The sequence below is a fragment of the Salvelinus sp. IW2-2015 genome, linkage group LG16 (assembly GCF_002910315.2).
Source record: "Salvelinus sp. IW2-2015 linkage group LG16, ASM291031v2, whole genome shotgun sequence".
NCBI lineage: Eukaryota > Metazoa > Chordata > Actinopteri > Salmoniformes > Salmonidae > Salvelinus > Salvelinus sp. IW2-2015.
The window spans coordinates 24,990,953-25,014,508 of record NC_036856.1 but is presented as its reverse complement, the minus strand read 5'-3'; the positions used below and the strand labels follow the sequence as shown (position 1 = coordinate 25,014,508).

General features: G+C 43.0%; 2 protein-coding genes across 6 annotated transcripts in view; one reads left to right on the top strand and one right to left on the bottom strand.

Annotated features, from left to right (window-relative positions):
• The first annotated feature begins 2,287 nt into the window (after nt 1-2,287).
• LOC111976178 (F-box/LRR-repeat protein 5) lies at nt 2,288-16,153 on the top strand. Its single transcript, XM_024004956.2, has 11 exons — nt 2,288-2,454; nt 4,241-4,456; nt 6,954-7,049; nt 12,264-12,459; nt 12,902-13,084; nt 13,252-13,377; nt 13,547-13,695; nt 13,894-13,976; nt 14,085-14,777; nt 14,895-15,043; nt 15,730-16,153. The coding sequence occupies exons 1-11, from the start codon at nt 2,371-2,373 to the stop codon at nt 15,804-15,806; spliced, it is 2,052 nt and encodes a 683-aa protein (XP_023860724.1). The 5' UTR covers nt 2,288-2,370; the 3' UTR covers nt 15,807-16,153.
• Nucleotides 16,154-16,832: 679 nt separating this feature from the next.
• Nucleotides 16,833-23,556, bottom strand: part of cc2d2a (coiled-coil and C2 domain containing 2A) — a 28,944-nt gene continuing 22,220 nt past the window's right edge. For 4 of the 5 annotated variants that reach the window (XM_024004952.2, XM_070447623.1, XM_024004953.2 and 1 more), the window contains 7 exons: nt 23,320-23,409; nt 23,110-23,223; nt 21,572-21,706; nt 21,349-21,471; nt 21,164-21,222; nt 17,839-18,016; nt 16,833-17,538 (listed from right to left, as the gene is read on the bottom strand). In XM_024004952.2, the coding sequence (XP_023860720.1) occupies nt 17,350-17,538; nt 17,839-18,016; nt 21,164-21,222; nt 21,349-21,471; nt 21,572-21,706; nt 23,110-23,223; nt 23,320-23,409 (888 nt within the window). In that variant the 3' untranslated portion in view covers nt 16,833-17,349. Of the gene's footprint in view, nt 17,539-17,838; nt 18,017-21,163; nt 21,223-21,348; nt 21,472-21,571; nt 21,707-23,109; nt 23,224-23,319; nt 23,410-23,556 lie in introns of those variants that run through there. The other variant, XM_024004955.2, reaches the window with a different exon arrangement.

The window sequence follows — 23,556 nt, the reverse complement described above, 5'->3', positions numbered from 1 at the left end:
AGCCTTCTTCTAGAATGGATTAAATAGTTTTTTTCCCTCATCAATCTACACACAATACCCCATAATGACAAGACAAAAACAGATTTTTTTAAATGTTAGAAAATGTATTTAAAATAAACGTAAATATGCCATTTACATACGTTTTCAAATCAAATCAAATTTTATTTGTCACATGCGCGGAATCCAACCTTACCGTGAAATGCTTACTTACAAGCCCTGAACCAACAATGGAGTTCAAGAAATAGAGTTATAAAAAAAAAAAAATACTAAATAAACTAAAGTAAAAAGTAACACAATAAAATTGCATAACAATAATGAGGCTATATACAGGGGGTACTGGTACTGACTCAATGTGCGGGGGTACAGGTTAATCGAGGTAGTTTGTACATGTAAGTTGTGGTAAAGCGACTACACATAGATAATAAACAGTGAGTAGCAGCAGTGTGTAAAAACAAAGGGGGGGGGGGGGTCAATAAAATAGGCTGGGTGGCCATTAGATTAATTGTTCAGCAGTTTTATATCTTGGGGGTAGAAACTGTTAAGGAGCCTTTTGGACCTCGACTTGGCGCTCCGGTACCGCTCGCCAAGCGGTAGCAGAGAGAGCAGTCTATGACTGGAGTCTTAGATACTTTTTTGGGGCTTTCCTCTGACACCACCTAGTATATAGGCCCTGTATGGCAGGAAGCTTGGCCCCAGTGATGTATTGGGCCGTACGCACTACCCTCTGTAGTGCGTACAACATCCCCTCTGTAGTGCCTTACGGTCGGATGCCGAGCAGTTGCCATTCCAGGCGGTGATGCAACCAGTCACGATGCTCTCGATGATGCAGCTGTAGAACTTTTTGAGGATCTGGGGACCCAGATTCAGACCCTTTACTCAGTACTTTTTTGAAGCACCTTTGGCAGCGATTACAGCCTCAAGTCTACTTGGGTATGTTGCTACAAGCTTGGCACACCTGTATTTTGGGAATTTCTCCCATTCTTCTCTGCAAATCTACTCAAGTTCTGTCAGGTTGGATGGGGAGCGTCACTGCACAGCTATTTTCAGGTCTCTCCAGAGATGTTAGATTGGGTTCAAGTCCAGGCTCTGGTTGTGCCAATCAAGGACATTCAGAGACTTGTCCCGAAGCCACTTCTGCGTTGTCTTGGCTGTGTGCTTAGGGTCGTTGTCCTGTTGGAAGTTGAACCTTCGCCCCAGTCTGAGGTCCTGAGCACTCTGGACCYGTTTTTCATAATGGATCTCTCTGTACTTTGCTCCGTTCATCTTTCCCTCAATCTTGACTAGTCTCCCAGTCCCTGCTGCTGAAAAACATCCCCATAGCATGTTGGCCAGGTGATGAGCGGTGCCTGGTTTCCTCCAAACGTGGTGCTTGGCATTCAGGCCAAAGAGTTCAATCTTGGTTTCATCAGACCAGAGAATCTTGTTTCTCATGGTTTGAGAGTTCTTTATGTGTTTTTTGTCAAACTCCAAGTGGGCTGTCATGTGCCTTTTACTGAGGAGTGGCTTCTGTCTGGCCACTCAACCATAAAGTCCCGAAGGATCTCCCATTTCCACAAACAAACTCTAGAGCTCTGTCAGAGTGACCATCGGGTTCTTGGTAACCTCCCTGACCAAGGCCCTTCTCCCCCAATTGCTCAGTTTGGCCAGGCGGCCAGCTCTAGGTAGAGTCTGGTGGTTCCAAACTTCTTCCATTTATGAGGCCACTGTGTTCTTGGGTATCTTCAATGGTGCAGACATTTTTTGGTTTCCTTTCCCCAGATCTGTGCCTCAACACTGTGCCTCAACACAGATCTGTGCCCCAGATCTGTGCCTCTGTCTCAGAGCTCTACTGACAATTCCTTCTACCTCATGGCTTGGTTTTTGCTATGACATACACTTATATTGACAGGTGTGTGCCTTTCCAAATCATGTCCAATCAATTGAATTTACAACAAGTGGACTCCAAAGTTATAGAATCATCTCAAGGATGATCAATGGAAACAGGATTCACCTGAGCTCAATTTCGAGTCTCATAGCAAAGGGTCTGAATAGTTATCTAAATAAGGTATTTCCGTTTTTTATTTTTAATACATTTGCACCATTTAAAAAACATATATTTTAGAATAAGGTAGTAATGTAACAATATGTGGAAAAGGTGAAGAGGTCTAAATACTTTCCGAAAACACTGTAACTGGAGTGGCGTTAAGTGTTTTGGAGGATCAACTGAAGTTAAAGATTCCCGGTGTCTGTGACGCCCGCTGTCTGGTACATGGAGAAAMAGGAGTGCGCATGCCCATTATGACTTCCCCAATGCCAAGCTAACCAGTTAGCATCTAATACGCGACGCAAGAAGCAACTCAGTCAGTGCTGATTAGTTTCTATGGAGTGAAGATGGCTCCTTTTCCCGACGAGGTGGATGTTTTCACTGGCCCACACTGGCGAATGAAACAGTTGGTGGGACTTTACTGTGAGAAGGTCTGTATAAAGCAATATGCATTTGCCCAAATAACGTAAGCTATGTAGCTAGCATGCTGCCTGACATTTGTTACGCAGTGGTTAGCTAACTAGTCTGAGAAATGGGTGTTGTGTTTTTGGCATAGTTATGTCCGTCGCTGGCTAACTAGCTAACGGTAGTTGGGAAATGTCTCAACTAGCATGTTAGCTGGCTAGCAACTTCAATGACATGATACTAAAGGCAACTTGTATAGCACACAGTTCTAGCTAGTTAGTTACGTGGATTAACCAGTCTGCGAGTGACGTTGTTGTTATGCAACACGTTGTGCTAGCAGGGTTGGAGATTACCTAGTGCAATCTGTTACAGTTGGCTACCAACGTTAGTTACCTGTCAAATTGTAACCAGTAACGTCATTTTTGGAATACCCAAACTCAGTCATTTTAATATGATTTACTTTCCCCGTAAAATGATCAATCAAACGCATATAGTCTGGACTGTGATGAGACTCGCTCAGGTGGAACAAACATACGCGCTTTTTTTCAATGGTGAATTGAATGTCAACATAAAGGTGTCATAATGTATTTTTTCTCACACATCCTTTCTGGATTTTTAAAAGTATTCTATTAAGTACTTATTTCGTTTTTCAAAGTATCTAATTTGATTACAGTATTTTTGCTGCTAATGTAACTGATTATAGTTCGTTTGTTTGTGATTACATGTTACTCCCAGTGATGAATAAAAACCCTGGATTGCTAATTTTATGTGTTGGCAAGTAATAGGCTTTGACGCCACCGTCGGCCATATTGGCACTCCCCAGAAGGAGCAGTCCATAGGAATGAATGGAATTCTACAGTATTTCAATTAAATGTTTCAAGGGCAAAATTACATGTATTTTGTTTGTAGTGGTTACAGTAACATAACTTTTCAAAAAATTATACTTTTGGGAAAAGGTTTGTATATATTTTCTCATATTTAGCTCACATAATGATTTATTTAGTATTTATTAAAAACTATGCATCTGTAATAGAATACATGTGACAACAACAACTGTAGAAGTTAATAAATGCACTTCTATAGCTTCATAAAAAATTACACTGGTGGGGGAGTGCCAAAATGATGTGGCGCTTCAAAACAACGCCCCCTGTTAGTCATCTAGCGTATATAGCAATTATTGGTTCTCCCCAACCCTGCTAGCCAGCTACTACGCAGTACAGTGGCTAACTATATTTTCCCCCAAGCTTTTACCTAATGTCACATAACTTGGCATGAGCAAAACACAATGAAATTGGTGAACAACGATCCTTCCTCACAACCTGTCCTCCATCTATGAGGCTTGTTTCCTCTCATACAGGCATGTCCACAATTATGTTGCTTATGTGTTCAGGTCTGCAAGATAAATATATTGTAGTTTACACACACACAAAGGTGGTAGGTTGCCTAGTGGTTAGACCGTTGGGCCAGTAACCGAAAGATCGCTAGTTCGAATCCTTGAGACAAGGTAAAAAATCTCTCGCTGTGCCCTTGAGCAAGGCACTTAAATCTAATTGCTCCAGGGTCGCAGTTGATAATGGCAGACCCTGGCCGAGGGTGTCTCAAGGAGAGTTGGGATATGCAAAAAAACAAACATATCCAAATCACACACGAGCATTTATACACACTTGTATATGTATTAAATAGGACAAATATAAGCACCCACTAAATTATTATTACAGTACACACATACACACACTTTGTTAATTAGCAACACACAGCTTTATACTTATACTGAATAACTTTGACATGTTATTTTTTTCCATTCTACCACAGCTGTCACAGACCAACTTCTCCAACAACAATGACTTCCGCTCATTTCTTCAGTCGCTGTGTGCTACCTTCAAGGAGTTCAAGATGCATGAACAGATTGAGAATGAGTACATCATCGGCCTGTTGCAGCAGCGCAGCTGCAATGTGTATAATGTACACTCCGACAACAAGCTCTCAGAGATGTTGTCCCTGTTTGAGAAAGGGCTGAGAAGCGTTAAGGTGACTCCACTAATGATATCAGCAGAAGCACTGCCACTAACATAATGGCATTTATGAAAAAGGCTCTCAAATAATCCCTGTTGCCCTTGAGGCTTTGTGTTGTGTAACACTGAGTTGTGCTTTTTATGAAATGGTAGACTATCACTGTAGTGATTCATCCTACAGACAGGCATGTAATATTACTAATCAAATCAAATGTATTTATAAAGCCCTTATATCAGCTGCTATCTCAAAGTGCTGTACAGAAACCTAGCCTAAAACCCCAAACAGCAAGCAATGCAGGTGTAGAAGCATGGTGGCTAGGATAAACTCCCTAGAAAGGCCAGAAGCTAGGAAGAAACCTAGAGAGGAACCAGGCTATGAGTGGTGGCCAGTCTTCTGGCTGTGCCGGGTGGAGATTATAACAGAACATTGCCAAGATGTTCAAATGTTCATAGATGACCAGCAGGCTCAAATAATAATAATCACAGTGGTTGTCGAGGGTGCAACAGGTCAGCACCTCAGRAGTAAATGTCAGTTGGCTTTTCATAGCCGATCATTGAGAGTATCTCTACCGCTCCTGCTGTCTCTAGTGAGTTGAAAACAGCAGGTCTGGGACAGGTAGCAGGTCAGGGTTCCATAGCCGCAGGCAGAACAGTTGAAACTGGAGCAGCAGCACGGCCAGGTGGACTGGGGACAGCAAGCAGTCATCATGCCAGATAGTCATGTGGCATAGTCCTAGGGCTCAGGTCYTCTGAGAGAGAGAGAAAGAAAGAATTAGAGAGAGCATACTTAAATTCACACAGGACACCGGATAAGACAGGAGAAATACTCCAGATATAACAGACTGACCCTAGCCCCTGACACATAAACTACTGCAGCATAAATACTGGAGGCTGAGACAGGARGGGTCAGGAGATACTGTGGCCCTGTCCGACGATACCCCCGGACAGGGCCAACCAGGCAGGATATAACCCCACCCACTTTGCCAAAGCACAGCCTCCACACCACTAGAGGGATATCGTCAACCACCAACTTACCATCCTGAGACAAGGCYGAGTATAGCCCACAAAGATCTCCGCCACGGCAGAACCCAAGGGGGGGGCGCCAACCCAGACAGGAAGACCACGTCAGTGACTCAACCCACTCAAGTGACGCACCCCTCCTAGGGGCGGCATGGAAGAGCACCAGTAAGCCAGTGACTCAGCCCCTGTAATATGGTTAGAGGCAGAGAATCCCAGTGGAGAGAGGGGAACCGGCCAGGCAGAGACAGCAAGGGCGGTTCGTTGCTCCGGTGCCTTTCCGTTCACCTTCACACTCCTGGGCCAGACTACACTCAATCATAGGACCTACTGAAGAGATGAGTCTTCAATAAAGACTTAAAAGTTGAGACCGAGTCTGCGTCTCTCACATGGGTAGGCAGACCATTCCATAAAAATTTAGCTCTATAGGAGAAAGCCCTGCCTCCAGCTGTTTGCTTAGAAATTCTAGGGACAGTTAGAAGGCCTGCGTCTTGTGTAGGTATGTACGGCAGGACCAAATCGGAAAGATGGATAGGAGCCCATGTACAGTGACCCATGACAACAGTCTGGTTAAGGAAGGTCTTGGTTTCCTGTTCACTTTTTAAACACTTTTTTACTTTAGTGAAACTGACGTTTCTAAACGCAACACACACTTGAACAATATGCCTCAATTCAGAAAAGAGAAATGGTTAGCAATTCTATGGTAGATACATGCATTTTAACAGAAATAAAATAATTGAGAGATCTTTTGAGTTCTTGGCATTATGTTGCTTGTATACAATTATGATATATATGTTTGGTGTTAGGAGGTACTTTATTTTGTAGCTTGTAGAGAGCACCAAGCAGAACATGCATTAAATGGGCCTGTGGACATTGTTTATAGACAGAAAAATATGTTTTTAGAGAGGTAGCCTATTTCAAAAGCTTTTTGTTCCATTTGGATAATGGAGGCAGAATTGTTCCTGTGACCTGCATTTTTTTTTGCTCGAGATTGCAGGAAATGGCAGTTGCAGGTGTTCCTCAGCAGCACCACCTTGTTAAAATATCCTGGGGTGAACCCGGAGTCTGTCCCAGTCCCAGTTTGCTGAAAAAACAAAGGAATATTCCACTGTTTGGGCAGAATTTTTCAATCTGCACTTAGTCTTCAACTAGGAGAGGAAAGAATGTTTTAATTAAACCTCATAAACAAGACTTTGTTCCATTTTTTGTAAATGCTATTAGAATGCTTTTTGGTTTAGAGACTACAGATTTGTTGATGAAATGCATGAAGTGGAGGAAAACATTGCTCAGTTAAATTGAGGGTATTTCAAGTTTAGCCTCAAACATGTTTATTTTCTTATCCTACAAGGGAAAGTATTTGAGTGTTTTACTGGTCTGTTGACTCTTGTATGTTTGATAGTATTGATTTGGCAGAAGCGGAGGATTGCTGGCATTCTTAAGGGGAGTGAATGACAGTCAGTTGTTTGTCTGATGTGTAATGTTTGATATATTTGCAGAGTGAGAATGAGCAGCTCAACTATGCCCAGCAGCTGAAGGAAAGACTTGAGGCATTCACACAGGACTTCTTACCCCATATGAAGGAGGAGGAAGAGGTATGATTTAATAATCTACAAGTAATAATTAATTCTGATGTAGGACTTTCTGTGTACAGTATTAATACATGTTTGTTACACTACCGTTCAAAAGTTTGGGGTCACAACATTTTTTGTCCATTTAAAATAACATCAACTTGATCAGAAATACAGTGTAGACATTGTTAATGTTGTAAATGACTATTGTAGCATGAAACGGCTGATTTTTTAAAATGGAATATCTACATAGGCGTACAGAGGCCCATTATCAGCAACCATCACTCCTGTGTTCCAATGGCACGTTGTGTTAGCTAATCCAAGTTTATAATTTTAAAAGGCAAATTTATCATTAGAAAACCCTTTTGCAATTATGTTAGCACAGCTGAAAACTGTTGTCTTGATTTAAAGAAGCGATAAAACTGGCCTTTAGACTAGTTGAGTATCTGGAGCATCAGCATTTGTGGGTTCGATTACAGGCTCAAAATGGCCAGAAACAAATAACTTTCTTCTGAAACTCGTCAGTCTATTCTTGTTCTGAGAAATGAAGGCTATTCCATGTGAGAAATTGCCAAAAAACTGAAGATCTCGTACAACGCTGTGTACTACTCCCTTCACAGAACAGCGCAAACTGTCTCTGACCAGAATAGAAAGAGGAGTGGGAGGCCCCGGTGCACAACTGAGCAAAAGGACAAGTACTGTACTTTAGAGTGTCTAGTTTGAGAAACTGACGCCTCACATGTCCTCAACTGGCAGCTTCATTAAATAGTACCCGCAAAACACCAGACAGGAAAGAGGTGACTCCGCCCTCTAGGCAGAGTTCCTCTGTCCAGTGTCTGTTCTTTTGCGCATCTTAATATTTAATTTTTATTGGCCAGTCTGAGATTTGGCTTTTTCTTTGCAACTCTGCCTAGAAGGCCAGCATCCTGGAGTTGCCTCTTCACTGTTGACGTTGAGACTGGTGTTTTGAGGTTATTTTTAATGAAGCTGACATTCACAATGTCTACACTGTATTTCTGATCAATTTGATGCTATTTTAATGGACAAAAACATWTGCTTTTCTTTTAAAAAACAAGGACATTTCTAAGTGGCCCCAAACTTTTGAAAGGTAGTGTATATCCAGTGTAATGTCCCTGAATGGATACCAGCAAGTAGGGCTGTTGCGGTGACCGTATTACCACCACACTGGCAGTCATGAGTCATGACCGCAGTAAAATTTCATGTGACCATCGAGTCACGGTATTCTCCTCTTATGCACTCTGGACATGCTTTGGTAGTACCCAACTTGCTAATGACCATCAGGTCCTAATGGCCTGGTACTCAGGGCTCTATTGTCCCTCCATCAGGTCCTAATGGTCTGGTACTCAGGGCTCTATTGTCCCTCTAACCACTCTGACATCAATGCAAATGCATTCAAAAATCACATCAAACACTTATCATCAAAATAATATCGTGCTTTAAAACTCACGTCACTGTGGCGATCAATTTGAAGAAAAGTTCAACAGCAGGTTGAAACTGAGTGTAAAACAGGGTCATTGTGGATGTTGTTTAAGCCTAACACAACGAAATGGACATCGCTTTCTAGGGTGATGATTCATTCAAGACAACCATAAGCATATTAGAGTTTGTAGGCTTTTGAGCCCAAGCCTGAAAAAACCCGGAATTAAAGTTATGATTGTGCTGTTCTACAATACATAACCTACCGCCTATTACGCATTGCATAGAAACATAAATCAGAAAATATGTCTTTGGCACATAATTGGTCTAGCCTATACTACAAAATTAAACAAATCTGTGGACTGGATTATTATGCATACTGGATGGACTGGTTACCTTATGCTCTGCTCCCAAATCTCTGTCCACAGTTCAGGTAGAGAACGTATAACCCTAGGCAATGCTGTTGGTTCATTGATTGTGCAGGGTGGCTTAAAGTTAGTCTACAATTATAGTGAATTCAATTTTTGAATAGCCTATTAATAGGACTTTTCATAATTAATCGGGTGACACATTACCGTTAGCTATGCAGAATCTCACCACTGTGCGTTTCCATCTTTGCCCTCTCCTTTATTCCTTTCTCGAGCTCGCAGAGGGGCTGTCAAGAGTTTAGTGAAATATGTTTTGTTGCGAAAACATTTTACTATTGATGTTCCCGAACAGATTTCACTTGGTTTCCTAAATTAAGCACTGGATAGCTGCAGGAACAGGGTTGGAGAGCCCATGGCATAYAGAGTTTGGGTGGAATATTAGAATATTACCTGTCAGGGCCTCCCAAGTGGCGCAGCGGTCTAAGGCACTGCATCGCAGTGCTAGAGGCGTCACTACAGACCCGGGTTTGATCCTGGGCTGTGTCACAACCGGCCGTGATCGGGAGTCCCATAGTGCACAAACAGTGGTTGATGTGTGGAGTGAAATGTGTTAACAGGGCTGTCCCCGACGAAAAAAATCTTGGTCGTCCTGTGCTTTAGACCAATCGATTGGTCGAAATGTTGAAACCTATTTTTTCATATATAGACACACCCTATGTGTTTGAATAAAATCACCTACATATGCATTGATCTTGTCTGATGCTTTAAGCACACTGTTTGGTTAAATAATTAAGACACAAAATTAATCGGGAGCTCAATCACACTGTGTTTTTAAAAAATGACAGCGATTGCCTGTGTGACTGTCCTCCCTACTGCAGCGAAAAGGCACCACATCACAGCAAGTGTTTATTGTGCTGTCTGTGCTGAAGCTGCAACATCACTTCAGCCATTTAGTTTTTTACGTGTTTCTTACTGAAATGTTCTGTTACCGAAATCCCTAATTTCCCTATTCCCTCAACCCTTGCTTTCTTTACGTGAAACATTTATTCATCGCATGCATGTGACCAATAGGGCCTGACCTATAGCCTATCATAATCACATCAAGAAATTGGTTATAACAAACTCCGAACACTGTAATGATGTCGACAGCAAAGTGGATGTGGAGGACGTGAAAAATAAACTCCAAACTGATGTTTACTGGTTGCTCTGGAGGGAAAGGGGATGTCAAATCTGTGGAAGACATTTGACTTAGTGAGTATCATGTGACAAACAGGTGCTGTTAGATTACAATATTATTTCTCTGCCTGTCTGGAGCAGTGTAAACAACACTAAATACATTCTAAGTAATACGAGTGCAAGCTTTCTCAAATCATCAATAGCTTTTAGTCGCGTCATGCAGGCCATATATGTTTTGATTTCTAAGACATTCTAAGGTTCGTATCATTCCCAACTAAAGTTGCCAAATAACTCTAAATTATCATTTTTACGCTCCACATGGCCACTTCACTCGCTCCGGAATGGGAAAAATATCATTTCTATTTTATTCAGCTAAGTTTAATTATATTATTCTTATTATAAAATCATATAAAATAATGGCATGGGATTTATAAGCATATCTTGTTAGCTAAATGAACAAGCCTATGGCATGGATCATAGCCAGATAACATACAGTAGGCCAACTCATTCTGTTCTTCTGAAATACATTTTCTTCATATCATAATTTTTCTTTAGACCTGACTAAAATATGGTGTATATTATCCTGAACAAAAACGTAAACGCAATATAAGCTGGTCCCATCTTTCATGAGCCTAATTTCTTTTCTTGTACGCACATGATTTCTCTCAAATTTTGGCCACATATTTGTTTACATCCCTGTTAGTGAGCATTTCACCTTTGCCAAGATAATCCATCCACCTGACAGGTGTGGCATATCAAGAAGCTTATTAAACAGCATGATCATTACAGAGGTGCACCTTGTGCTGGGGACAATAAAAGGCCACTCTAAAATGTGAGGTCTTGTCACACAACACAATGCCACGGGTGTCTCAAGTTTTGAGGGAGTATGCAATTGGCACGCCGACTGCAGGAATGTMTACCAGAGCATTAAATGTTCAATTCTCTACCATAAGCYGCCTCAAACATTGTTTTAGAGAATTTGTCAATACGTCTAACTGACCTCCAAACCTCAGACGACGTGTAACCACGCCAGTCCAAGACCTTCACATCTGGCTTATGATGAAACTGTGTGTTTGCACAACTGAATAATTTCTGCACAAACTATCAGAAACCGTCTCAGGTGAGCTCATTTGCGTGTTTGTTGTCCTCACCAAGGTTTTAACCTGACTGCAGTTCGGCGTCATAACTGACTTAATGTGGGCAAATGCTCACCTTGGATGGCCACTGGCACGCTGGAGAACTGTGCTCTCCACGGATGAATCCCAGTTTCAACTGTACCGGGCAGATGGCAGTGGCATCAATGTTGTGAACAGAGTGCCTCATGGTGGTGGTGGGGTTATGGTATGGGCAGACATAAGCTACGAACAATGAACACAATTGCATTTTATCAATGGCAATTTCAATGCACAGAGATACCGTGATGAGATCCTGAGGCCCATTGTCATGCCATTCATCCTCCGCAATCACCTCATGTTTCAGCCCCTTGTTGCAAGGATCTGTACACAATTCCTAGAATCTGAAAATGTCCCAGTTCTTTCATGGCATACTCACCAGGCATGTCAACCATTGAGCATGTTTGGGATGCTCTGGATCACTGTACGACAGCGTGTTTCAGGTCCTGCCAATATCCAGCAATTTTGCACAGCCATTGAAGTGGAGTGGGACAACATTCCACAGGCCACTATCAACAGCCTGATCAACTCTATGCGAMGGACATGTCACCTGCATGAGGCAAATTGTAGTCACACCAGATACTGACTGGTTTTCTGATCCATGCCTGTACCTTTTTCTTTAAGGTATCTGTGACCAACTGATGCATATCTGTAATCCCAGTCGTGAAATCATAGATTAAGTCCTACGTTGTTTATTTCAATTGACTGGTTTCCTTTATATGAACTGTAACTCAGTATAATAATTTTTTGTTCGTTTTTTTGTTACATGTGTTTATTTTTGTCCAGTGTAAATTGAKTTATTATACTTTTTTATAGATTTTCCAAAGGCACACATCAGCGGCTTGTATGCTGCTTGTATTCGTGGAGGCCTGGAGATGCGAAACGTGTTTATGTCAATTAACAATACATTTCTGTGAAACTGGTAGTTTTTTGCATGGCAATAACTGTCTGAAAAAATGTAATGACCTCCACAGCCCTACCAGCAAGTATAACATGTTCAGAACTGTGGGTCTTTCTGTATTTTCTATAGTAATGCATTGCTTTGCATGTATTTGTGTGTAATGTAAATGAATGTGTATATCCAGGTGTTCCAGCCCATGCTGATGCAGTACTTCACTTATGAGGAGCTGAAAGACATCAAGAAGCAGGTGATAGCGCAGCACAGTAGCCAGCAGCGATGGGACTGTGCAGCAGAGGTGCTGAAGGGGCTCAGTCTGTGGAGCCAGGCAGAGGAGCTGCACAAGGCCTTCAAGTATGCTGACCATGAGAAGACTGATGATGGTGAGTCAGACAGACCCCTTCATTATCTTTCTTAGGGTAGATATCACCAAGATGTGTACTAACTATCTTTCCCAACACAATMCTTTTACCTAATATCTTTCAAGAACACACATCCCAACTTCCTCATAACTATGCTGAATTGGAGGATGTGATCAGTACTTGTTTAGGAAATGAATACTGACCTCAAATTTCCCATACCCAAATGTTCCTTTGAGGCGTGGCGCTAACCCTTACCAAAAACATTTTTACGGACAGCCGAATCACAATGCTGCTGCTTCATTTCCCACTGTAAAAGTTTGCTGCGGTCTAACAATGATTCTTGGATGTCTATATTTACTGTAAACTGTAGAGAAGCATGTCACTTCTAAACTCTTATAAGAACTGTACTTGACTTCAGTATGAACACTATAAAATGAGAACTCTGCTTATTATCATTCCTCAGAATTGGAGAAAGAGCTGTGCTCCACCCACATCTCCCAGCTGCCCACAGAGATCCTGCTGCATCTGTTCCGCTATCTGGGCCCTGAGGACCTGTGTCACTGTGGCCAGGTGTGCTCTGCCTGGTCTGACCTGGCCAAGACCGGCTCTCTGTGGAGACACCTCTACCCTGTACGCTGGGCCAGAGGTACAAAGATCAACCGTTACCTTTTTATACTTTTATCACCGCCAATGGGGAAGCAGTCAACACTAGAAAAACTGCCATACCAATACAATCCTTTGACACCTTTCTCATTAAGAAAACGGTTGCTGAGTTTGTATTTTGAGTGTGTGCCTTCTGTGTCCGTTTCCCAGGGGATTACTATCGCGGTCCACCAGATGAACTGAACCAGGAGCCGGATGAGGAGTGGGTGAAAAGTCTGCAGGATGAGGGCAAGGCCTACCAGGAGTGGGATGAGGACGCAGATGTGGATGAGTCTGGTGAGTTACCAGTCAGTCTAATATATTTGTCAGGAGTACATCTGATATGATCAGGTGAATGCATAGCTTGATTGAAGTGACACAGATGTGTTTACAGATTTGGGTGAACTGTTTGGATACAACATCCAGAAAATGGCCCTCTTTTCTATCCACATTCTGCCTTGTTTAGATGCATCTTGTGAAGACTCCTTGGCTATAAGCGCTGCTCAGAGGGAGAAGAAGCTCCTGAATGGAATGATCCAGAACCTTCTGCCAGCTGTGGGTTCCTCTGTCAGGTCCATCGTTCTGGCCTACAGCTCTACGGTCTCCAGTAAGATGGTATGGACCAGGAATATTCATGATCATATGCCTAGAACATCAATAAAGCAGAGCCTGCTAATACAAATCTTCCACTACTTTAACTAATGAGAAACACTGGTGTGTGCATATGAATGAAGGATGTTTGAGACGGAATAGATTATACATGGCAGAGTGTAGGTTAATGATCTGTATGTATATGGGTGTCTGCTGCTGCAGGTGCGTCAGATCCTCAGTCTCTGTCCTAATCTCACCCACCTGGACCTCACTCAGACTGATGTCACAGACTCCGCCTTTGACAGGTATGTCATCCGTGCCACACCAATTATGCTGAACACTACATGGTGTGATGTACTATTAAAATTACTTTGTCTGTCTTTTCTAATTAGTTTTTTTTTCTCGTCTGTCAGTTGGTCATCTCTGTGGGCATGTCTCTCTCTGGAGCACCTGGACCTTTCAGGCTGTGAGAAGATCACTGACCGCACACTGAAGAAGCTGTCCCTGGGTCTTGGGGACCTGGCATCTCCCACCTGCTCTGACCGACGAGCCAAGCTTCTGAAGAGCCCTCCTTCTCCCATCAGTCTGCTGGACAAGCGCAGCCGGCAGGTCCTGATCTTCAAGCAGTGGCCAGGGAGACTGGGCAGTGCCCCCTGCAGCCCCACCAGGGTCTGGGTCCTGGACCCCTCGGAGCTGGCTGACATCGAGGACGCTGCAGAGTGGAACCGTCGCAGGGGAGTGTCTACCCCTAAGGTGCGGGGCTTTGTGGAGACTCAGCCAGGGGGGTTGTCGTGTTGCTGTAGGAGGGGGGGCTTCAGGACTGGCTTTAGCACCTCCTACTGGCAGCAGCAGTATGGGCTTGGGGAGGCTGGCTGTGGCCATTCAACCTGCTGCACTGGTGAGACGGCCCTGAGGACTTTAGGAGGGCTGCAGTATAAGTCTTACACCACCAGGGGCAGTGCAGGGGCAGAGTTTCGGACTAAATGCTCCTCTGGGGGCCAGTTGTGCCTGGAGTGTGACAACAGAACTGATCAGTCAGACGGTCGGCGCTCACTAAGGTTCCTCAGCCTGTCTGGATGCTATCAGGTCACAGACCTGGGCTTGAGGTAAACTGCTTATGACTCCGTATTATGTAAACATTGCTTTAACCTATAGTTGTATGTGTGTTGATGTAGGGAATGAGTGTGTGTATTATGGACATTAAATCTATGCGTGTGTTTCAGGGCACTGTCTCAGCGTGGAGGGCTTCCTCACCTGGAGCATCTGAACCTGTCTGGATGTCTCCTCGTCACTGAGGTGGGGCTACAGGAGCTGGTATCAGCCTGTCCTGCCCTCAATGATGAACACTTCTACTACTGCGACAACATCAACGGTAATGTACACGCATCACTCATTAGTTTACAACATTAGGGGAAAATAACCTCTCATAATAGAACTAAGTGATGCAATGTTATACACTTGAATGTTGCACAAATGTGTAGGAAGAGCATTATGTATCATATGGAGTTGTATGGATGACTTTTGGTGGATTGTATTCCAGTATGAATGTTCCGAACCTCACCTGTACAGCTCGTTTCCCAGTGTAAGTTCCTTATGTAACAGCCCTGCTGATCTTATGAGGTGGAAGGTAAGTGGGCTTTAAAGGTAGTCAGAGAAACGCATTCAGTGTACACTACCACAACTTACTGCTTAACGCCATAGTATTAGTGGAAACCATTTAACATTGTTTCTGAACCAAGAGCGTGGACAGAAGTCCAACTTGGCAATAGGTATATGTCCACATTACTGGGGACTCACACTAGGCGAGATAAATCACCAACCTAGCTACCAGTCATTTTCTATGAAATAAGGCGACTCCACATCGCGCAACAGTCAATCGGAAGAGGGCAGCTCTTATTAGCAAGCTTTGACATTGGCGAACAACAAACTGATGTTATGCTTGCTGTTTGAAGGATACACATACCCACCAGGGTAGACGTCAACGGCTTGATCACTGATTATCTTGGCAAGTGTGAGACCCCTCTTAAGGACAGCAGTAACTGGTCTGTTTCTCTGCAGGTCCCCACGCTGACACGGCCAGCGGCTGCCAGAACCTGCAGTGTGGCTTCAGGGTGTGCTGCCGCTCTGGAGAGTGACCTTTGACCCAGCTCCACGACCCCCCCCCCCCCATGGTTCCTCATCTGCACTTTAATCACCTGGGAATAATCCAATCTCTGTACTTTAACTTAAAATAGTTTGTAGATATACAAAAATTCATGACATTTCCAAGTACTCCTTTAGAAAAATATGGGTGTTGGATGTATGAAGTATCCGCAAATGTAAATTCTAGTTCCTTATTTTGAGAAAGTGTTTCTTTAACATTTTCATTTGAGTTGCAAAAAAGCAGATGTTATACGTGAGCACCAAGTACTTGTTGTTTCTGTAATGAATTGAACCATGTTTCACAGAAGTTGACACCAGGTATCCTGTAGTTTCAACACCCCTGCTCCTACTTCCTTGTTTTAGATCTCTGATTTGTGATTTCTGTAAGTCTTAATTGGTTGAAGTTAGAAACATCAGATAATTCAATGTTGAGATGTGAGTTCTCTTCACATGATACATGTTGGGAGTGGTGATGCAGATGGTGTGTAACGTCAGTGACTTAAGAATCTGAGGGTACTGCACAGTCCTGGAGAACACTGATCATGTCACTTCTAGAGGTGGCCAGATCACTGTTAGAATTGCCTCATGTTGGGCAGGCATTTCAGGTGGTATTTGTCTACAGGTAATTATTATTTCAACCTCTAAAATTACTAATCTTTCTCCTTTGTGGCTGGAAACATTGGATTGTTGTGATAATATTTTCCCTTTGTCATTGTGTAATGAATCAATGGTAAGGGCACTRAAACTCACATAAGCTCTCCCAGGGCAGAGGGTTACTTCACAAAACGATCTCCTAGACATGCAGTTGAATGACAATGGAGCAGATTTGAGAAATAGCAACTACTCAGATCCACTTTGAGTGCTGGTCTTTATACATAGCACAACTTCTGGAGACCCATTATTTGCTTGTTCAAACAATCTGCATGAGAAGTTCTATTGGTTATGTACAATTCAAAAGCAGAACAATAAAAGTATATTGGATTTAAAGTGTGAAATATAGTAAAAGATTCAAACAGATGTATTTTGTTTAAAGTTTATGATAAAATCTGTAATATTACACTGCACATAACAAGACTGGGTGTCAGATTTGGTAGCTACACAAGTTAATTGTGATTTCATAGGAATGGTAAACAAACCCAGTGTCATCCAGAGCTATCACACTCATATGCAAATACAAGACTAAATGACAATAGCAAATCAATAGATTACGGTTACATGCACATAATGTGATTATTGTGGATAGTCAGATTAAAATGTTGGAACGCAAGTTAAGGTGTTTCCATGTCCTAATCTCAGAAAACCAGGTATTTTAATCTGTGTATGCTTGCTTTGATTTTGGGCGATTAAGATAATTCTGCTTAAGTGTTTAGATGACTATTGCATAATCAGTTTAATATCGAATTATTCCTGTGCATGTATATGTACTGTAGTCTAAAAGGTAGTTGGGCTCTAAAAGTTTCTTCATAAACATACAGGTAAACAATATTGTAAAGTGCATTTATGAAAAACAAGCATGTCTATACCTCTGCAATGGAGTTACCGTGTGCGGATGAGTGAGGCCAGGTAAACCCAGACAGACAGGACATTGTTAGGGTAGGCATGGACATGAACTGCCAGTGCAAACTCCACATTGGACGCCTCCACGTTGTGGACTCCTGTACTGTAGACTGCCTCAATAATGGGCCGGACCTCTGAGAATGGAAGATGCAGGGGGAATCCTGAAATCTGTTAAAGGAGGAAATAGAGACCGTCAGTGAGGATGTTCCACAGCCAAGGAATTCCAGTCATGTATCAACCGTTTCTTTCCATGGTATGAGCTAACATTCTGGGAGGCTGAAGAACTCCCCCAAATATAACAAATGTCAGTGCCATGACCATCAAAAGGCAATGCTCATAATTTCATCTGAACTGAATGGATGTTTTATGGACCTCTCCATGCCAGGACTACTACATCATAAGCCATTCCCCTGTCCCAGCCATAGACTGTCCTCTCCCCTGTCCCTCCCAGCCCCAGACCAGACTCACCCTGTAGTCCCCTAGTAGACTCTGTAACTCTAGACGGTGCTCGTCGGCCACGTCCCTCCCTCCACTCAGCTCCAGCTTTGGCAGGAAGTGGCGCAAGGTGGAGGTGCAGTAGCGGTTCCAGCGGGTCGGGTGGCGGGGCCGCCATTCCATGATCTTCTCTTTTAGAATCTTCTCAACCCTACAGACAAGGGAGATGTTAAGCGAAGTGGAGGTGTTAACCTCCATATAGAGTGCCTTCGGGAAGTATTCGGACCCCTACATTTTGTTAGGTTATTCTAAAATGTATTCGTTTTTTCCCCTCATCAATCCACACACAATACCCAATAATGACAATGCAAAAACAGGTTTTTAGAAATGTTTGCTAATTTATAAAAACTGATATCACATTTACATAAGTATTCAGACCCTTTACCTCAGTACTTTGTTGAAGCACTTTTTGCAGCAATCATAGCCTACAGTCTTCTTGGGTATGACCCTACAAGCTTGGCACACCTGTATTTGGGGAGTTTCTCCCATTCTCTGCAGATCCTCTCAAGCTCTGTCAGGTTGGATGTGGAGCAGTGCTGCACAGCTATTTTCAGGTTTCTCCAGAAATGTTAGATCGGGATCAAGTCCGAGCTCTGGCTGGGCCACTCAAGGACATTCAGAGACTTGACCCGAAGCCACTCCAGCGTTGTCTTGGCTGTGTGCTTAGGGTCGTTATCCTGTTGGAAGGTGAACCTTCACCCCAGTCTGAGGTCCTGAGCACTCTGGAGCAGGTTTACATTGCTCCGTTCATCTTTCCCTCGATCCTGACTAGTCTCCCAGTCCCTGCCGCTGCAAACCATCCCCACAGCATGATGCTGCCACCACCATGCTTCACCGTAGGGATGGTGCCAGGTGTCCTCCAGACGTGACACTTGGCATTCAGGCCAAAGAATTGAATCTTGGTTCTCATGGTCAGAGTCTTTGGGTGCCTTTTGGCAAACTCCAAGCGGGCTTTCATGTGCCTTTTACTGAGGAGTGGCTTCAGTCTGGCCCCTCTACCATAAAGGCCTGATTGGTGGAGTGCTGCAGAGATGGTTGTCCTTCTGGAAAGTTCTCCCATCTCCACAGAGGAACTCTAGAGCTCCCTGACCAAGGCCCTTCTCCCCCGATTGCTCAGTTTGGCCAGGCAGCCAGCTCTAGGAAGAGTGTTGGTGGTCCCAAACTTCTTCCATTTAAGAATGATAGAGGCCGCTGTGTTTTTAACGGACCTTCAATGCTGCAGACATTTTTTGATACCCATCCCCAGATCTGTGCCTCGACGCAATCCTGTTTCGGAGCTCTATGGACAGTTCCTTCAACCTCATGGCTTGGTTTTTGCTCTGACATGCACTTTCAACTGTGGGACCTTATATACAGTCGTGGCCAAAAGTTTTGAGATTGACACAAATATTAATTTTCACAAAGTCTGCTGCCTCAGTTTGTATGATGGCAATTTGCATATACTCCAGAATGTTATGAAGAGTCATCAGATGAATTCCAATTAATTGCAAAGTCCCTCTTTGCCATGCAAATGAACTGAATCCCCCCAAAACATTTCCACTGCATTTCAGCCCTGCCAGAAAAGGACCAGCTGACATGTCAGTGATTCTCTCGTTAACACAGGCGTGAGCGTTGATGAGGACAAGGCTGGAGATCACTCTGTCATGCTGATTGAGTTTGAATAACAGACTGGAAGCTTAAAAAGGAGGGTGGTGCTTGGAATCATTGTTCTTCCTCTGTCAACCATGGTTACCTGCAAGGAAACGTGTGACGTCATCATTGCTTTGCACAAAAAGGGCTTCACAGGCAAGGATATTGCTGCCAGTAAGATTGCACCTAAATCAACCATTTATCGGATCATCAAGAACTTCAAGGAGAGCGGTTCAATTGTTGTGAAGAAGGCTTCAGGGCGCCCAAGAAAGTCCAGCAAGCGCCAGGACCATCTCCTAAAGTTGATTCAGCTGCGGGATCAGGGCACCACCAGTACAGAGCTTGCTCAGGAATGGCAGCAGGCCGTTGTGAGTGCATCTGCACACACATTGAGGCGAAGACTTTTGGAGGATGGCCTGGTGTCAAGAAGGGCAGCAAAGAAGCCACTTCTCTCCAGGAAAAATATCAGGGACAGACTGATATTCTGCAAAAGGTACAGGGATTGGACTGCTGAGGACTGGGATAAAGTCATTTTCTCTGATGAATCCCCTTTCCGATTGTTTGGGGCAATCCGGAAAAAAGTTTGTCCGGAGAAGACAAGGTGAGCGCTACCATCAGTCCTGTGTCATGCCAACAGTAAGGCAACCTGAGATCATTCATGTGTGGGGTTGCTTCTCAGCCAAGGGAGTGGGCTCACTCACATTTTGCCTAAGAACACAGCCATGAATAAAGAATGGTACCAAACACATCCTCCGAGAGCAACTTCTCCCAACCATCCAGGAAGTTTGGTGACGAACAATGCCTTTTCCAGCATGATGGAGCACCTTGCCATAAGGCAAAAGTGATAACTAAGTGGCTTGGGGAACAAAACATCGATATTTTTGGTCCATGGCCAGAAAACTCCCCAGACCTTAATCCCATTGAGAACTTGTGGTCAATCCTCAAGAAGCAGGTGGACAAACAAAAACCCACAAATTCTGACAAATTCCAAGCATTGATTATGCACGAATGGGCTGCCATCAGTCAGGATGTGGCCAAGAAGTTAATTGACAGCATGCCAGGGCGGATTGCAGAGGTCTTGAAAAAGAAGGGTCAACACTGCAAATATTGACTGCATCAACTTCATGTAATTGTCAATAAAAGCCTTTGACACTTATGAAATGCTTGTAATTATACTTCAGTATTCCATAGTAACATCTGACAAAAATATCTAAATACACTGAAGCAGCAAACTTTGTGGAAATTAATATTTGTGTCATCCTCAAAACTTTTGGCCACGACTGTAGACAGTTGTGTGCCTTTCCAAATCATGTCCAATCAATTGAATTTACCACAGGTGGACTCCAATCAAGTTTTAGAAACATGTCAAGGATGATTAATGGAAACAGGATACACCTGAGCTAAATTTCAAATCTCATAGCAAAGGGTCTGAATACTTATGTAAATAAGGTTTATTTTTTATTTTTAATACATTTGCTAAAATTTCTAAAAACCTGTTTTCGCTTTGTCATTAAGGGGTATTGTGTGGGGATTGCTGAGGAATTGTCTTTATTTAATCTATTTTAGAATGACTTTGGAAAAATTCAAGGGGTCTGAATACTTTCCGAAGGTACTGTACTGTGATGCAGTATGATGATGTGTTGAATTCTTTCTAGGTTAGATGACTTGCCTGTCCTGCAGCTCTGCAGCCACTGCCTTGTCTGTGCGTTGATACACCAGCTCCTCAGGCTAAACAGAGAAGAGAAGACAGAAGGCACGGGTAAGCACTGTACAGGTCAAAGTCCAGAGAGATACTGAGGCTAGGTCTTAAGAGATAAATCATGCGTGGTGGCCACTGGTCACACTTGGCCTCACCTGAACACTGGACAGCCCAGGGTTTGGAAAGGCCCTGGAGAAGAACGGTTTCCAGAGTTTGACTTTGGTGACATCAAAACTCATCCTCAGTGGAGAGGTGTACACCTGAATGTTGAACCATACCTAGAGGACAGAAGGAGTGAATATGGTATATAGAGAAACCTGTCAGACAAAACATTTACTTCAGTCATATCATGTAAATTAGATTAGAATACCGACTCACATTGTCAGCACTGACCAGGCATCCCACAGTCTGTAGAGGGCAGAAGGAGTCATACTGGCCGTAGTACTGACCACTGCTGGGGTTCCAGATGAGGTAGCGACTCTGCTCATAGGTCAGCACATACGCTGTGGGTCCCTAGGACGGAGAGGTGACAAGAGTTTTCACAAAACAGACACCACAGAACAGAGCTGTTATAGTATGGTAGAGTGAGGTAAGTTGACCATTTTTTACATTCAGCATCACTTTCTTACAAGGATATCTACATATATTTCAGGATGTTGTGTATCCCTGGAAATCAGAATTCATGTAAACATTACAGTTTTTAAAACGTAGCTTGTCCCAAAAAAGCGGTCTCTTGGCACAATTTACCCTGGGTTTGGGGTAGGTTGAGCCGCCTACAAATGTCTGTGCTGAATGGAATATTACCACTACCTTTTAAAACCATGTCTATCTTTATTTTCCAAACACAATTCAACACAATCATGATGACATTGTCGTCTTTTAATAATTTTAAGCATATTTTAAAAACAGACTAACACCTAACAAACAGTTTTAACATAGGCCAGGCCTTGTTGTTACCTCATATCCCAGGAATAATGCCTTGCATTACACCTGGGATRAAAACAGTTCAATTTGCTCAACTTACCCCATGGCAAACATTTTGACTATATTAGCTCACACAGGTACAGTGATGCACTTTCATGCTAGGTTTGGGAGCTCATTTTGAAGCTTAGAGACCAACTGATATATAGAACACTCTTTAAATTATTACTTGGGTTTAGATACAAGCATCATGAAACCTCTTAACACAATACATTCATTTGTGTTGGTGAAAATCTGTTTTTTGGACCACTTTTTCCATGTGGTTTCTTCCTTCACAGACTATATGAAATGACCTCTTCCTAAATATTTGGCCAAATTTTGAATTTTGTGTATGGTTTCCTAGAAACAGGTGGGTCAACTTACCCCTTTGGCTCAACTTACCCACTCTCCCCTAACTGTAAAACAAGTCAAGGTTGGTCATCAGTCTTAACTAGTATGCAGTTCTTTACATTTGTTTTGGACTAATGTAGTTAAGAAAATTCAATCAGTAAGGCTGGTCTAAATGGATCGTCACTTTTCATCTAGTAAACTCCTAATTCACATCGCTTCCTATCTCATCAGTATAGCAGGTATTTATAGGGTAGTGTCATAATGTTACCTCATCAGCATAGCAGGTATCTATGATAGTGTCTATAATGTTACCTCATCAGCATGGCAGGTATTTATAGGGTAGTGTCTATGTTACCTCATCAGCATGGCAGATATTTATAGGGTAGTGTCATAATGTTAAGTCATCAGCATGGCAGATATTTATAGGGTAGTGTCATAATGTCATAGTGTCACAATCACTTTCAACCAATGTTGAATGCCAGCATCTGGCTCTATTCCTTGGAGACAAGGCCTACCCCTAACTATTCAATAGATTTTGTCTCTGTTGTCATTCAGTTAAGCCTGTACTTGATTGAAGTCTAGTTATCCAGCTTTGTGTTGCTCACCTCAGGAATGGCGCTGCCGATGATGAGCCAAGCCTTCTTGCCCATAGACAGGAAGTAATTACAGAGCAGTACAGCATGTTCCTCCTCATCGCCCGCCAGCAGGGTCAGAAATTGCTACAAACAGGAAAAGGAAACCCGGAGTTACTCAGAGCCCGCCCTCCACTAAGACTATTGGAATCTATAATCAGAGTCTCTGAATATGTGTCTCACGTCACAGGTGCTCCACAGGTCACAGACACCAGCAAATGAGACGCTATCAGGCATAGAGGGGATGAGAGAAACATACCGAGCTATCAGCTCCTTGAGAGGGAAGGAGAGGGAGACACAGGTATGAAATCAAGCAACAGTCAAAGCTTGAGAGTGCTATAACTCAGCAATCAGACTGAGGCTCCATTATCAGTAGTGACTGTTTCTGTTGTATCAGTAGTGACTGTTTCTGTTGTCTCA

Bases quoted from the DNA above. Each gene is read 5' to 3' on its own strand.
- LOC111976178 (XM_024004956.2), top strand. From the start codon at position 2,371: ATGGCTCCTTTTCCCGACGAGGTGGATGTTTTCACTGGCCCACACTGG. The intron at 2,455-4,240 runs GTCTGTATAAAG...ATTCTACCACAG, and splicing joins TGGGACTTTACTGTGAGAAG to CTGTCACAGACCAACTTCTC. The intron at 13,696-13,893 runs GTATGGACCAGG...CTGCTGCTGCAG, and splicing joins CTACGGTCTCCAGTAAGATG to GTGCGTCAGATCCTCAGTCT.